The 15,495-nt window shown below is 44.3% G+C and overlaps 1 protein-coding gene across 1 annotated transcript; it reads right to left on the reverse strand.

Moving 5' to 3' along the window:
- Positions 1 to 5,343: 5,343 nt before the first annotated feature.
- Positions 5,344 to 5,646, reverse strand: LOC121677356 (cytochrome c, somatic-like). Its single transcript, XM_042055941.1, has one exon. It carries the CDS (start codon positions 5,644 to 5,646, stop codon positions 5,344 to 5,346), a length of 303 nt encoding a protein of 100 aa, XP_041911875.1.
- Between the last annotated feature and the right edge of the window lie 9,849 nt (positions 5,647 to 15,495).

Genomic DNA, 15,495 nt, shown 5'->3' on the forward strand with positions numbered 1-15,495 from the left:
GCTGACTTCAAAGGTATTTGGAGTTGAAATGCTTTAAGGGCAAAGTCCCAGGGAGCCTTCTGAAATTCCTTCTCCAAGCATGACTAATTGACCTTCCACCCAAAACTACTTTCCAATTCTCCTCCTTCCTCCCCACATTTTCCTGGAGGATGCAGACAGTCTTGATTGGCATCATACCTTGAGTGACTGACATGGGATGGGAAGATGTGGGGAGGAGGGGCCAGCCTTCCTCATAACATTTCTTGGCTGCCATTTAAAAAGCAAAAGCAAACAAACCCACAGGCCAGGCCTGCACACTAGTTATAGCTTAGACTGTGGCCAGGCGAGGCTGAATTCAAATCTAGGCTTTCTGGCTGGCCAGCGCTTGTGACTTTGTTTACAGTCTTAAGTTCATTTCCTAACCTATGACTAACGACGGTGCTTACCTATCAGTTCACTACGGAGATCAATGCAAGAGTGGAATAGAAAATCGAAGAGCAAACCTCTCCAAAGGCACTGTCCAGGGAGGCTGGTTTCTCAGGCTCCTGGGATCCTTCTCACATCCCTTGTCACCTACCGACCACATCACAAGGGATGCTGGACCTAGCCAGAAATGCTTGCTCCATGGAATGCTGCAAACCTTCCCAACATGGGCAGAGGCCTTTGCAGGGAGAACTGAGACTTGATGGACTCCCAGGCTCGGTGTCACTGTCTATGTCTTCCCAGCTGGCAGCAGGTCATTTGCAGGCCACACAATAAGGTGTCATTTTATCGACTATAATTTTAAACGTATTTCTGTTTTAAAAATCTCAAGAGTGATGTGCAGAAATGGCTTGGTGGCCCAGACTTGTCATCCCAGCACGCAGGAAACTGGGGCGCTTAGATTACAAGTTGAAGAGTAGCCTCAACTTTTTGCTGAGTTTGACATGGCCAGCCCCAGCAACATAGTGAACTCTGTCCTAACTAACTAAAGTCATAACAAACCATGCCATAACCACAAGCTTTCTGGTTGTTGTTATGCTTTAAGTACTGACTTGATGGAAGCCATTCAAGTGAACCTGCGAGCTGCCACTGCTTTCTTTTTTTAAAAAGGATCTTTGTGTTTTTTCAACTTACAAAAAGATTTTTTAAGAAACAAAAGTTTGGGCTGAAGGAGTGGTTTAGCCGGTAAAGCACTCAGCATGAGGACCTGAGTTCAAATCCACAACTCACATAAAAAAGCCTGCCACAGTGACCCACTTCTACAGGTTACAGCCCTGGCACACCCAGAAGAGATGGGAGGCAGACAGGAGAACCTCCAGGAGCCAGGCCCAGACGGCTTGTTATACAGCAGTGAACGCCAGAGGCTGCCTCAAACAGGCAAGTGCTCACACCAGAGGGTGTCCCTAACTTCTCTATGGGAACCGTGGTATGCAGATGGCCATGCTCACACATAAACACACATACACACTCACATACTCACACACACAAAATAATGTGACAGGTTTTGTTGCTGTTGTTTTTTTTTTCAAGACAGGATTTCTCTGTGTAACCATGGCTGTCCTAGAACTTACTTTGAAGACCAGACCTCAAACTCAGAGATTAAAGGTGTGCACCACCACATCCAGCAGAAAACCATTTTTTGAAAAGGAACTAAAGTTATATTTCAAATTCTGTTTATAAAACACGTTGCATATTAAATTACACTATATCAATACTTGTTTAATTATTTTATTAAATTATTTTGAACATAAATGTGATTATAATTATTTACAGTTTATTTTTATTGATGTTTATCTATTGTTGTACATAGTGTTGACTTCAAAATAAGCTTTCAAGTATATTACACTTCACTCATATTAATTACCCATAGCCTCCTTTCTTCTCCCTCTTTCTATACTGTGGGATAATCTTTCTGTACACTGTGAGTATGTACTACTATCATTGGTTAATAAAAAGCTGGCAGGCAGGTAGCCAGGCAGGAAATGTATGTAGGACAACCAACTAAGTGTGCTTAGAACATACCACCATACCAAGAATGAATGGATGAAGACAAGCAGAGGAGAGACACCAGAGATGCAGAGGTACAAGGATGTGTGTAAAATGAGGTAACAAGCCAGGAGCCATGTGACAGAGGGTAGATAAGAAATATGAGTTAATTTAAAGTGTAAGAGTTAGCTAGTAACAAGTCTGAACTATCAGTCAAGCATCTATTATTGTATTTATTTGGGAGCTGCAGGCAGTCTGTGTATTTCTCTCTCTCTCTCTCTCTCTCTCTCTCTCTCTCTCTCCTATTCTTTACCTTTTACTGAAGATACAGTGAGAAACTGGAGGCTCTCTCTGTCTTAGACCATGGCTGCAAGAGCATCCCAACTCCAACTGGAATGGAGCATCTGAATCAAACTCTGGAGTCTCCCTCTGTCACCAAGGTGTTACTGAAGCACTTCTGCTGTTACCTTCCTCATAGGATGGCCCTTCTCCACAATTCCCAGATTATTTCCCAGAGGTTCTAACAGCCCATACATGTGTGCCCCTGTCATCTTAGTCCTGATGTATATATTTTTGACAGTGCCTATCAGTGAGCTTTCCTAAAACAGATCCTCAATAAACATCCTAACCATGTAATAGTTACAGAATCTCACACGGGAAGCGCCGTGAGATCACAAAGACAGCGATACACAAGTTTGTAATCTCAGAGGATAAGGGGTGCTTATACAACCAACCACAGTTTCCACTGCAAGGATAGCTATCAATGTGGCCAGAGGAGTACTTAAATGTGAAGGTCTAGTGCAACGAGCTGGCGTCAGAAGGGATGAAGGCCCGTGCGGTGAGCTGACTTCAGAAGGGATGAAGGCTGGTGTGGTGAGCTGGTATCAAAGGGGATTGTAAGGGCTGGTGCGGTGAGCTGACGTCAGAAGGGATGAAGGCCCGTGCGGTGAGCTGACGTCAGAAGGGATGAAGGCTGGTGTGGTGAGCTGACGTCAGAAGGGATGTAAGGGCTGGTGTGGTGAAGTGGTGCAGTGAGGTTTTGTATTCATCTGTGAAATCCCAAGTACAAAGAAAAGTAAGCTGTTTTAATGACAGGAATGTGGTCAAGTGTGAGCAGAACAAGAAAACCATCAGGGCAGTTGAGGTGAAACCCTAGAGCTTGATTGCCAGGCTGTGGGCAGTTGTCCATGGAAGGCTCCTGATTAACTGAAAAAACATGAAGGAGAGTCCCCGGTATCTTCCATTTCCTAAAGGCAGGTACCGCCACTGTTTCCCTTGCTCGAGACAGATGGACTTAATCAGCAATGGTCAACTTTCCACAAAGATGACGGTGTCACTGCTGTTGGGTTTTTTTTTTTCTGTTTTTGTTTTTTCTTTACTTGTTGGGGGCCCACCACCCAGCTCCCAAATAATCACACAGAGTCTTATTCTCTCTTATGCCAGGCCCTAGCTTGGTTTGTTTCTATCCAGCTTTTCTTAACTTAAATTATCCCATCTGGGCTTTGCCTCTGGGCTTTTACTGATGTGGGGTGTCCTTCTGTATATGTGTTGCTTTTATGGGTTGATGAATAAAGCTGCTTTGGCCTATGGCAGGGCAGACTGTAGCCAATCTGGAAGAAATATATATAGACAATAGGTGGAGTCAAGGAGGCAGTATGTAGCTGCCAAAGGAGGCAGATGCCTGGAACCTTTCCAGTAAGCCACAGCCTCATGGTGATACACAGAATAATAAAAGCAGGTTAATTTAAGGTGTAACAGTTAGTTAATAAGAAGCCTGTGCTAATAGATCAAGCAGGGTTATAATCAACATAGTTTCTATGTGATTATTCAGGTCTGGGTGGCTGGGAACAAATGAGCAATCTCCATTTACATTTTATCTTTCTCTATTCCTGCATATCTTTTCTTTCTTATTCTGTGTCTGGCTGTGTGACTGGGTGGTTGGCTCCTAGCATCTTCCTCCTCTCTTTTTCTTGCTCATTTTTCCTCCTCCTCTTACGTTCTTCTCCTGTTTATTTTCTTTGTCTGGCAGCCCCCTCTCTTCTGCCTAGCTTTTGGCCATTCAGTTATTTACTAGACCAATCAGGTGTTTTAGGCAGTCAAAACAGCACAGCTTCACAAAACTAAACAAATGCAATATAAAAAAATGTAACATGTCTTTGCATCATTAAACAAATATTTCACATAAACGAATGTAATTTATCTTCAATTAATATTTGGCAAAAAACCACCTCAAAGCTGACTGAATAGTTTTATACTTAGGTTTATATAACTGGGTATATGAATATTTAAACATTGGGAAAATTCTCTCAGTCTTTCAGAACCAAGCAGAAGACATCTGTGTTTAAACTTGGGGGTTTTGTCTCATTATGGGCAATGGCTAAACATCTGGAAACAACTGTCTATTCTTGATGATACCAATTTAATTAGAATCCCCTATGTTAAAGGATGTTGCCTTTTTCTATTGAAAAGTAGTTTAGTTTGGTTTATGTATGATATCAAACAAAAGGTATTTAGCGCTCCTCAAAAGAAATTTAAAAAGAACTATTTGGAAGCCTAAGGAGTGATGTTTTTGCTGTTTTTTTTTTTAAATAGTGGCTTCAGGTACTATAGCAGGCAGGAGAGAGAGAGGAAGGGAGGGAGAGAGAGAGGGAGAGAGAGACAATGTCCTGGGGTCTCCAGGGGCAGGAAAGTAGCTTTAATGACTTAGTAGAAGCAGCTGACACTCAGGTCATCGCAAAGGTTAGTGAGGTACACTGCTACCTACAGTGCACCTGGAAATATTAACACATAATAAACAGACTAGAGCTGAGAATATGAATTGAGGAAAAAGTACAATGTATTTTTTTTTATTAAAAGTCAGACATTGACAATTTGACTTTGTGGAATCCTGGATATTTTTACATTTATTTTTACTAGTTAGTGTTCTGTTGCTATAGCAAGATACCCGAGGCAGGGTAGTTTTGAAGAGGCTTATTTATTTAGATAGATGCTTTACAAGGTGCTGGCTCAATTCTGGTGAGTTCGCCCTCAGCTGTATCACTTCATGTCCAATGACAGGGCGAAAGGCACACCTGCCTTCCCTTTGGTGACCCACAGTTGAAGCTGTCTATAATCTGATCATAGAACTGAGTCACCGCCATCTCTGTGGAAAGCTGACCATCACTAATTAAGCCCATCTTATGTCAGCAAGGAGAGTAGCGAAGCACCCACAAACCGGAGCCGTTGTCGTACGAAGCTCTTCTCAGGACGATAAGCCAGTTTTCCTGAAATTAGGACTGTCCCACAGAAACATTGCTAGGCATCCATGATTTGAACAATTCTTGTATGTGAATTAAATCATGGTTCACACTAAAGCTGTGAGAGGGGTTTATTTTGTAATAATTAAGGCGGACACTATTACTCACTGGCAGCCTTTCCAAGGTAGACTGTCAGATGCCCTTTCTCCATCCTTAATCCCATCAAAGACCATTTTTGTTCTAGGGATGTGATTTTGGGATTCTCTGTCAGCATGTCCTCTCCCCCAGGTGATGCCCTTCTTCTGTTAGTTTCTCTGTCAGAGAGTCCAGAGGCCTGACCCTTCTTCCACGCAAAGAGACCATGGATATTTGGTCCAGAGATTGACTTGCCTCCCTGTTCCACAGTGAAACACTGGGCACACTTCTGAACAAAAATACTTTTGTCTTTCTCATTGTCACACATTTTAAATTTGCTCTTTTCCTGGCCTACACTTTGAACATTATATAGTGAAGACAGACAGACTGATGCCTTAGTTCTTCTTTAAAAAAAATTATAATTGTGTGTGTGTATGTGTGTGTGTGGTGTGTGTGTGTGTGTGTGTGTGTGTGTGTGTGTGTGAGTGATTTGCCATGGTGTACATGTGGAGGCCAGAGGACAATTTTGTGGAGTGGTTCTCTCTTTCCACAGGTTCAAGGGACTGAACTCAGGAAAGAAGGACAGATGGGATGCTGGAGCGACAGATGGAAGGATGGAGCTGCTCCAAGGAGGCGGAGCCATGTAGAGGAAGTACAAAGATTTCAGAGTCAAAGTCCAGCTTGGAGATGTCTATACTGTTCACCAGCTGCAAGACTCCGCAAGTTCAGGACTAAGGCAGAGGGACCTCCAATTGGGGACCAGTGCCACCCCGCATACATTTTCCTCCTGCTTTGTATTTCCTAGACTCCTGCACATAGGCGTGGTCAGGCTTTTGTGTTTACACTGAGGCGTGCGCTACTTGTCCGCCTGTCCCTGAAAAGTCACCATCAGTCAGTCAGTCGGAAACCCCGTCTGGGACAGCTGCCTTCCCAACTACAGTTACCTGCTTTTCTCATCGCTGTGACTACAGCAGCTTTGAGAAGGAGGGGCTTATTTTGCCTCGTGATTTTAAGGAGCGGTCCATCGTGGCAGCTGGAGTTCATGGCAGCTGGAGCTCGTGAAAGCTGGAGTTCATGGCAGCTGGAGTTCGTGGCAGCTGGAGTTTATGGCAGCTGGCCACAATGCACCTATCTTCAGGAAACAGAGATGGTTGCTGGTATTCAACTTCATCCTCCTCCTCCTCCTCCTCATTCCTCGCAGGACGCCAGTCCCCTGGACAGAACCACCCACACTTAGAGCGGCTTTTCCTGTTTCAGTTAACCTACAGAGAGTTCCCTCACAGACATGCACAGAGGTGTGTCTCCTAGATGACTCCAGATCCCATAAAACGGACAATTATGTTAATCATTCCACCAGCCTTGACAAGAAATAAATTTGTTCGTACGACAAGCCATTGTTATTTGGGGGTCATTTTGTTTTGATAAGCTAATGCATTCTGCTTATGGGATTGTTGCATGGTCCGGAAGAGTTGGTGAGGCGTTGGTGAGGGGTGTGGCCATAAGAGAAAGGGGAGGGAAGCTAGACCAAGGCCCTTTCGGGGGAGCTTCTCTCGCGCTTTGTAAAGGAGTGTACAGAAGCAAAGAAAGTTTGGAGATGAAGAAAACTGTCACCATCTAAAAAAATCCCAGATTGCAGGACCCTCAAGCAAGAAGAGGAGACAACCATGCAGCTGCTGGTGGTGATGCTCTAAGACGAAGTTGTAGCCATGGCAACAGGCTTCCAGCAAGGCTGCCCATCAGAATCTAGGAGTGCAGTGACCTGGCAGGGATAAAAACCAACAGGGAAATGTGTTAGAGACTGGATGCTGAGGCAGGACGGAGGCCCAGATCATGTGGGTGGTGCCACTTCCGGGGCTGTTGTCCTGTAGAGAAAGGAGGCTGAGCAAGCCCTTCAGCACCAGTCCTCCATGCCTTTGCTTCCATTCCTCCTTCCACTTCCTCCCTGAGTGTCTGCTCTGACTTACATCAGTGATGGAATGTGAACTAAGAGCTGAGCCATAAGCTCCCCAAGCTGTTTCTGGGCATGGTGCTTTATCAGAGAAATAGAAGTCTAGATAAGACACTGTCTTGAAAAAGAAGCAAGCAAACAAACATACAATAAAAAGAGGCTGTGTTCTCAGAAGAAACACAAATAGCTAATAAGCATTTTTAAAAAGTGTGCAGCAAGCCGGGCGGTGGTGGCGCACGCCTTTAATCCCAGCACTCGGGAGGCAGAGGCAGGCGGATCTCTGTGAGTTCGAGACCAGCCTGGTCTACAAGAGCTAGTTCCAGGATAGGCTTCAAAGCTACAGAGAAACCCTGTCTCGAAAAACCAAAAAAAAAAAAAAAAAGTGTGCAGCATCCCTAGGCATAAGAGAAATGCAAATCAAAACTACTTTAAAATTCCATCTCACCTCAGCAGTTAGGAAAAGCAACCAGCCCAGATTCCATCAACGACAGCTGGGTAATAGCAATGTGGTCCATGTGCACTCGGGATCCTACTTAGCACTATCTAAAGAAAAATGAAATTAAGAAATTTAAATTTAAGAAAATACATGGAATGGAACAAAAAAATTAAACTAAATGAGGTAAGTCGGGCCAGAAAGACATATACCACATGTTCTCTCTCGTATGTGGATCATAGCTTCAAACTAATTTTTTCTGTTAACTTGGAATGTCTGTAGGGACCAGGATGCCACAAGGGTCATGGGTGCAGAAGAGACAGGCTTGAAGAGGCTGGCCGACAGAACTCTTAAAGATGAAGCTAGAGGAAATGAACACTGGGATTTAAACAGGGCAGGGGGTTAGGGATAGGGAACAGAGGGAATGACAGAATGTTCCCTTAAATAAGGATGGACAAACAATATGCATGGATACTCCCTACTCTATAAGCTAATTAAAAATACACTTAAGAGTTTGAGTGAAGATATTCTACCTGCTAATGCCCATCTTAGATCCCATGGGTGATCAAACACAAATCCCAGTGCTCCTGCAGGCTACCTCTCTGTGAGCTGTAAGTCGGGAAGTCTCTAGCAGCTCTGGAAAAAAAGCACAACGATTGTCACTGCTTTTGGTTGCCCACCGAGAGTAGACCATAAGGTCCTGTTTCTGAGGATATGGCAAACCTTGGCTGCAGAGAAGTCATGCTGGACCTGAACTGCAAACTGCCTCCCGCTGACTAGTGTATGAGGGCTAGAAGGCGCTGTGTGAGCTGCTGGGCATGGGGAGGCATGAAGGTCTTACCCTGCTGAGAATCCTACCATCTCCAACACCAGCCGTCAGGCAAGCTGTGTCTACCGCGGGCCAGACCACTATGTAAGGGGACCAGCTTCTTTCTGCTAGGACTGGAGGGAGGCCTGCTCTACCAGAGGAAATCATGCTTGTTATTCTTCACCTGGACAAAAAACTATGGCCGGAGAGGCCACAAGCCCAGGTGGGAGCTTACTGTGTTGTTTTGCTAGATTGGTATCATATCCAATTACCTCTAAATGTACATGTTTATAATCATAGACAAATGCTATTCTTAGCCTCAATCAGAGTTTCTCTTTGCAGTGAGTGGTGACGAATGCAGAGTCTTGTGGTTGTTGAAGATGCTGAAAATGAGTGTTGGTGTAGTGTGCAGTCTTCACAAGACATTCCTGCCTCCGAAGCTGGGGGAATGTTGCAGAAAGTGTTGTGACAGCAGAAAGCTCTGACACTCTGCAGTGTGCTCATGACAGGGCCATTGTGATTAAAGTCACAGCAGCTGAGTGGCCTGCACTGGTACTGTCAACAGTTGGTCAAGAATGGGGGTTGGGCTTACGGGACCCTACCTCCCTGGTGAACTATCTATATATCTATATATCTATATATCTATATATCTATATATCTATATATCTATATATCTATATAGACATATATCTATATAGACATATATCTATATAGACATATATCTATATAGACATATATCTATATAGACATATATCTATATAGACATATATCTATATATCTATATATCTATATATCTATATATCATCTATATATCTATATATCTATATATCTATATATCTATATATCTATATATCTATATATCTATATATCTATATATCTATATATCTATCTATATCTATATACCTATATACCTATATACCTATATACCTATATACCTATATACCTATATACCTATATATCATCTATATATCTATATATCTATATATCTATATATCTATATATCTATCTATAGACATACACACACACACACACACTCCGGCGGAAACTGACGGTGTTATCTCTCCTGTCAGGTCCCCGAGAGCAGGCCAGCATAAATGCCTGGTACCCAGATATGCAGTCAAATACTATTCCGGATGTTTCTGTGAAAGTCTTTTCAGAAAGTATTTTAAGTTTAACACTTAAACAGGGAAAGCTGATGAGACTTATCCAATCAGCTGAAGGCTTTCACAGACTGCCGCTTGATGGCTGGCTCCTGATGAGTTCTTTGGGGGCCAGCAAGAAGGCTGAGTGGGTTAAGGCACTTGCTCCCAAACCTGAGGGAGGAACTGAGTTTGATCCCTAAACCTTACATGCTAGAAGAAGAGAACTGACTCTCTTCAAATTTTCCTCATGCATACTGTGGCACACACACACACACACACACACACACACAATACACACTCACAAATAATAAATAATAAGTAATTAAAAACAGTGAGTTCATGCAAGCCTCCAAGCTGCTGGCCCATTCCCTCAGATTCTCGGGTCTTTGGGTCTCTCCTATAAAGAGCAACAATTCCTAAAATCCCCTCTCTTCTGGTCATTCTTTTTTTTTTCTGAAGACCCCTAGTAAAATTAGACTTCCCCAGACGTTTCTGAAGTCTGATAAAACCTGTGGCTTCCTGCCTTCCTGTATAGAGCAGTATTGCATATGGTCACTACATACTACCCTCAATTCATTCTGGAAAGTTCAGCACATTTATTCAGTAGGGAGAGAAAAAGAATGAGGTTTAAAGGCAGAAGCAGATGACTTCATAAATGGCCTTTTGTGGTTTTGACATTCAGATTAAACTGATAAATGACCCAGGAGCCTGGGCTCCTGCCTCAGCTTCCAACTTAGTAGAGTCTGGTTTTCCTGGACCACACATCTGTGTGAGGCAGGAGGAGGTCACTAAAGCTGAAAATAGCCATTTGACGTGTTGATTCTTTAAAGCCCAGATGGAATATAACTGGAAGGGCTAGTTGTGGACTGGATATGACTCTACCTGACAAAAGAGCCAGCATCAGGACCATTTGAGTCACTACACCAAATTCACCAATGACCTAAAGCAAACAGAGTTCCAGTTTTCCTTCTTTAAGCATAGAAAATGTCCCAGTGCCACCGAGGTCCTATAGAGTGCCAGGCTGTGGTCACCACATCTTCTTCTGATCACCTTTCTGTTGCTGCTGATGGGGATTTGTCTTGGCTTTTAGTTCCAGAGTGAACCATCCATCATGATGGGGAAGGGCTGGACAGCAGGCGCATGGGCTGAGCTGGCAGCCAGGCTCACAGTCACTAATTCCATCCCCAGGGCGAAACAGAGAGACAGAGAGGTGGGGCCATCCCAGTGATGTACTTCCCCCAGCAAGACTCTACCTCCTAGGGGTTCCCTAGCCTCTCCACACAGCACCACCAAGTACAGGCCAAGTTTTCAAACACATGAGCCTATGGGGGCATTTCTCATTCAAACCACATCTTCTAGTATCTTTTTGTTTTCTTTCAATAAATAAGAACACCGATGTAGGCCAGGCAGCGGTGGCCCACACCTTTAATCCAGCTCTGGAGAGGCAGAGGCAGGTGGATCTCTGTGAGTTCAAGGCCAGCCTGGTCTACAGAGTGAGGACCAGGACAGACAAGACTACACAGTGAAACCCCATCTCAAGCAGGCAAGCAAGCAAACAAACAAATCAAAAGAATGCTGCAGTAATTACACAGTAAGATGGCTCCAAAGCTAGCCAAGAACAGAGACAGAGATCTAGGCCACTTAGTCCAGCCGTGGGGAGAAATGTGGGATGAGATGTTTGGTGGGAAAAAGGCCAGGAGAGGTGGCCAGAGCACAGACAAGAGAAAAGACAATAGGAGATAACACCGGCTGCAGTAGGGGTTTGTGTGTTAGCTTAAGGTGTGTGTGGTGTGTTCCTGTGATTCTGTTTTTCACTCTTCCTTCTGGCCCAAGAATTATTTCCAGTCATTGCCATGGAACTTCCGGTGCCTCTTTTAGGAAGAGTGTGAGTGTGCACTGTGTCGCCCCTCATCTTATCACAGTGGAGCTTCACTCGGCATGAAAAAGAACAAAGTTGTGATATTTGCACAAAGCTGGATGGAACTGGAACGCTTGTTACGCAAACTGCCAGACTCAAGATGATAAATATTGCAATCTTTCTTTCGTATGCAGATTCTAGATTAAAAACACAAGTGTCATGAAAGTAGAAGAGGGATTGGGGGAGAAGGATGGGGACAGTCAGAACACGGAGGTTGGGGAACACACACAAATACTATGCTTTCTGTCTCATGGACTCTAGATTTAAAAATACGAATCTGTACCTACGCATGTATCTATCCCCCTGTCATGTACTCATAAGACACTGAAAGCAGAGGTAGGGCTGCTTGGGAGGAGCCGGGGGTAGGAGTGGGGAGATACTGGTGGGATACTGGGGGGATACTGGTGGGACAGGGAGGTTGAGTAAAGTGTGGTGGTGCACATATGTGAAACACCAGAGCAAACCTTTATGTTCCCAGGAATTTTAGGAAAAGGCCCCGCCTGTTTTTCAACAGTTCTCTGGGTTTTTATTACCTGCTGCCATTAAAGTTGTGTCTCAGAGAACCTGCTCCTTCTGCTGGACTAGACAATGAACCCAGTCTATGGTATATATGACAGCTGAACACACAGTGACCCACAGTGACCCACAGTGACTCTCAGTGACCCACAGTGACCATCAGTGACCCACAGTGACCCACAGTGGTCATCACTGATCCACAGTGACCCACAGAGACCCATAGTGACCCACTGAGACCCACAGAGACCATCACTGACCCACGGTGACCCACAGTGACCATCACTGACCCACAGGGACCATCACTGACCCATAGTGACAATCTCTGACCCACAGTGACCATCAGTGACCCACAGTGACCACAAGCTGATAGCAGTGAGTAAGATACTACATTGTTAAAAATAATTGACATTTTAGGTCATTTGTTCCTCCAGAAATGCTAACTGATGAATGTTTCTGGCTTTATTCTGAAGACAATTAATTTTGTATTTGTGTGGCATGATGTGTGTGTGTATGTATGTATGTGTGTGTGTGTGTGTGTGTGTGTGTCCTCTTTCATCCCTGAAGCCCAAAGAATCTTAGTGGTGAACAAAACCTGATTTTAGTTTCTGAGTCTTCATGTTCCAGACCAGAAGCATTCTGAGAGAATAGAATAACACTCCTCTAACTAGCCTCTGCAGCTGCTGGATCAGAGTCACCTTGTCCATGGGGATCCAACAAACACACTGTGGGCCACCAACACTGTAGCTGATGGCCGCGGGAACATCACTTAGCTGATGGCCACGGAAATATCACTTCCTTCTAGGCACTGTGGCTAGATAGCATGGTCTTGCCATAGAAGAAAAAGATTTCAAACTTAAATGGAAGCTTTATTTTTCAGGTGATGGAATATTCCATTCAGGCTTAGCGAAGAAATATGAGGACAGATGTTTCGTGCTGGAAGAGGCCGCTGGGGAAATGGCTTGGCCATGTGCGCTTATGTTCACAATCTGTGCTGCCATCAATGTAAGTTCAAGGAGATTTAACCTTTCTCAGGCTAAGGAGAAAAAATGGAGTGTACATGTTCTTGCTTCGATTTCTTATGTTTCACTTGGAAACGCTCAACAAGAGTGATTATTTATTATGTAGTAGAGGAGAAGACCTGCTGGCGGGAGAATGCCCAGACTGCTAATCTCTGTGTTTGTCACCTTCCGCCATTGTGACAAAAGACAGGAGATCAACGTACAAAGAGGGGAGGTTGATTTTGACTCAGTTTCATGGATTCAGACCATGGCCAGGTGACTGTGGTGACCCAGTACTTCCCAGCAGGCACACAACTGGAGAGGAAGAGGGGAGGGTAAGCTCCCGGCATCCCTTCCATGAACAAACTTTCAATGATCTGCACTTCCCTATACAGCAAGGATCCCGCACCTCCTTGTGGTGCCATGGACTGCAGGTCAAGTCTTTAACACGTGGGCCTTCAGGAACAGTCAGCCCAAACCACGGTGCTAGTGATGGTAAAGAGAAAAGGGAAAAGGAGAAAGATCGGCTCCAAAGCCAGCGAACAGTTACCTGAATGGCTTGTGACTCACTACATGGAGGAAAGGGGAGAGACACATCTGAAACCCTCTGGAAGGTTCCTCATGGTGGGCAGAGTAAGACTCTCCATTACCACATTTGTAAGGATAGCAGACAGTGGGAAGGATGATTGGCACGCAGTAGTCTGTAGCTGGTTTTTATTTTACTCTTTGCCCATTGGGGGTCTGCCACCATCTTCAAAATAAATGCACAGAGACTTATTCTTTCCTATATACACCCAGCCCCAGGTGGGGCCAGGACAAGACTTCATGACCACCTGGGTCTTGTGTCCTCAGGAAACACTTGGAGGAGGGAAGGGTCTGTACTTGTCTCCCCAAGATTACAGAACACTGCTCTGAGTTTGACAAGATCTCATTAATATTATAGATGTGCCCTGAATTTTACAAATCAACCAATGAGAAAAGGCCTTTCAAACAGGTGCCAGAAACTCAGTCCTGTGCTACGTACTGTCAGTGTCTGCATCCTTTCCTTCCAAGACACGGAGGTCCATTGTTGGTTTTTATCTTACTCTTTACTCTTTGTTCTTCTGGGGGCCCGCCACCCAGCTCCCAAATAAATCACACAGGGAGGCTTATTATTACTTATGAATGCCTGGCCTTAGCTTGGCTTGTTTCTAGCCAGTTAACTTAAATTATCCCGTCTATCTTTTGCCTCTGGGCTTTTATCTTTCTCTATTTCTGAATACCTTTCTTTACTTCTTTCTCTGTGGCTTGCTGTGTAGCTGGGTGACTGGTCCCTGACATCTTCCTCTCCTTCTATTTATTCTCTCTGCCTGCCAGCCCCACCTATCCTTTCTCCTGCCTGGCTATTGGCTGTTCAGCTCTTTATTAGCCCAAACAGGTGTTTTAGGCAGGCAAAGTAACACAGCTTCACAGAGTTTTAAATAAATGCAACACATCTTTGCATCATTAAACAAATGTTCCACAGCATAAACAAATGTAACACAGCTTACAATATTCTACAACAGGGGTCAAATTGATGGAATGCCTGGTTTAGAGAGTTAAACTCTAATCATTGAGGACCAATCTCAGAATTCCATCCCTTGCTAATTTTGGGGGCATAAGCATGAGGACCCAAGTTCAGATTCTCAGCACTCATGTAAAAGGTTGGATGTGGTGTGCATGCCTGTAATCCTAGCCTCAGGGAGGTGGAGACAAGAGGGCCCCTGGGGCTCATTGGCCAGTCAGTCCAGCTGCATCTGGATGCTCTAGGTTCAGGGAAAGATGATGTCTCAAAAACTAAAAAGAGCAATTATGAAGCCACTTCATGTTGACTTCTGAAACCCCCCCCACACATGTACACATGTGCACCCAAGCACACACATACAAACAGCTAAATGTGCAAGAATTCCATGGCGCTCAACAGTTTGTGCCTTCTGACAGGAGGAACGTAGACTTTGTGGTTTTACCCCTCATCTGGGAGGAAGGACAGCTGTCAGCTTCACATCTGCACCTCACAATGCCCATGTTATGTTATAGTCATTTAAAGAGCTGGGCTATTATGTAAAAACTGCCTAAATGAAAGCTGTGCTCCGGTTGGGGAATTCACAGAGGCCTGTGCACAGAAACTTCAAAGATGTATAAAGAACCAATTGTCACATATGTTTTACGTAAGTGGGATTATGAGGCCAGCCTGAATTTCACCAGGTTGCTAAATACTTTGACTACAAACTACCAAATATTGGGGGGGGGAGCTGTTGTCAGTCTGAACCAGCTTTAGAGGCAAGCTCAGCCAAATGACAGAAAAAAAAAAACACTCTGTGGGACATGGGCTGAGAGGATGAAAGTATACCCATAGATAGGTGATAGATAGATAGATAGATAGATAGATAGATAGA

This window comes from Arvicola amphibius, chromosome 11 (assembly GCF_903992535.2).
Source record: "Arvicola amphibius chromosome 11, mArvAmp1.2, whole genome shotgun sequence".
NCBI classification, from domain to species: Eukaryota; Metazoa; Chordata; class Mammalia; order Rodentia; family Cricetidae; genus Arvicola; species Arvicola amphibius.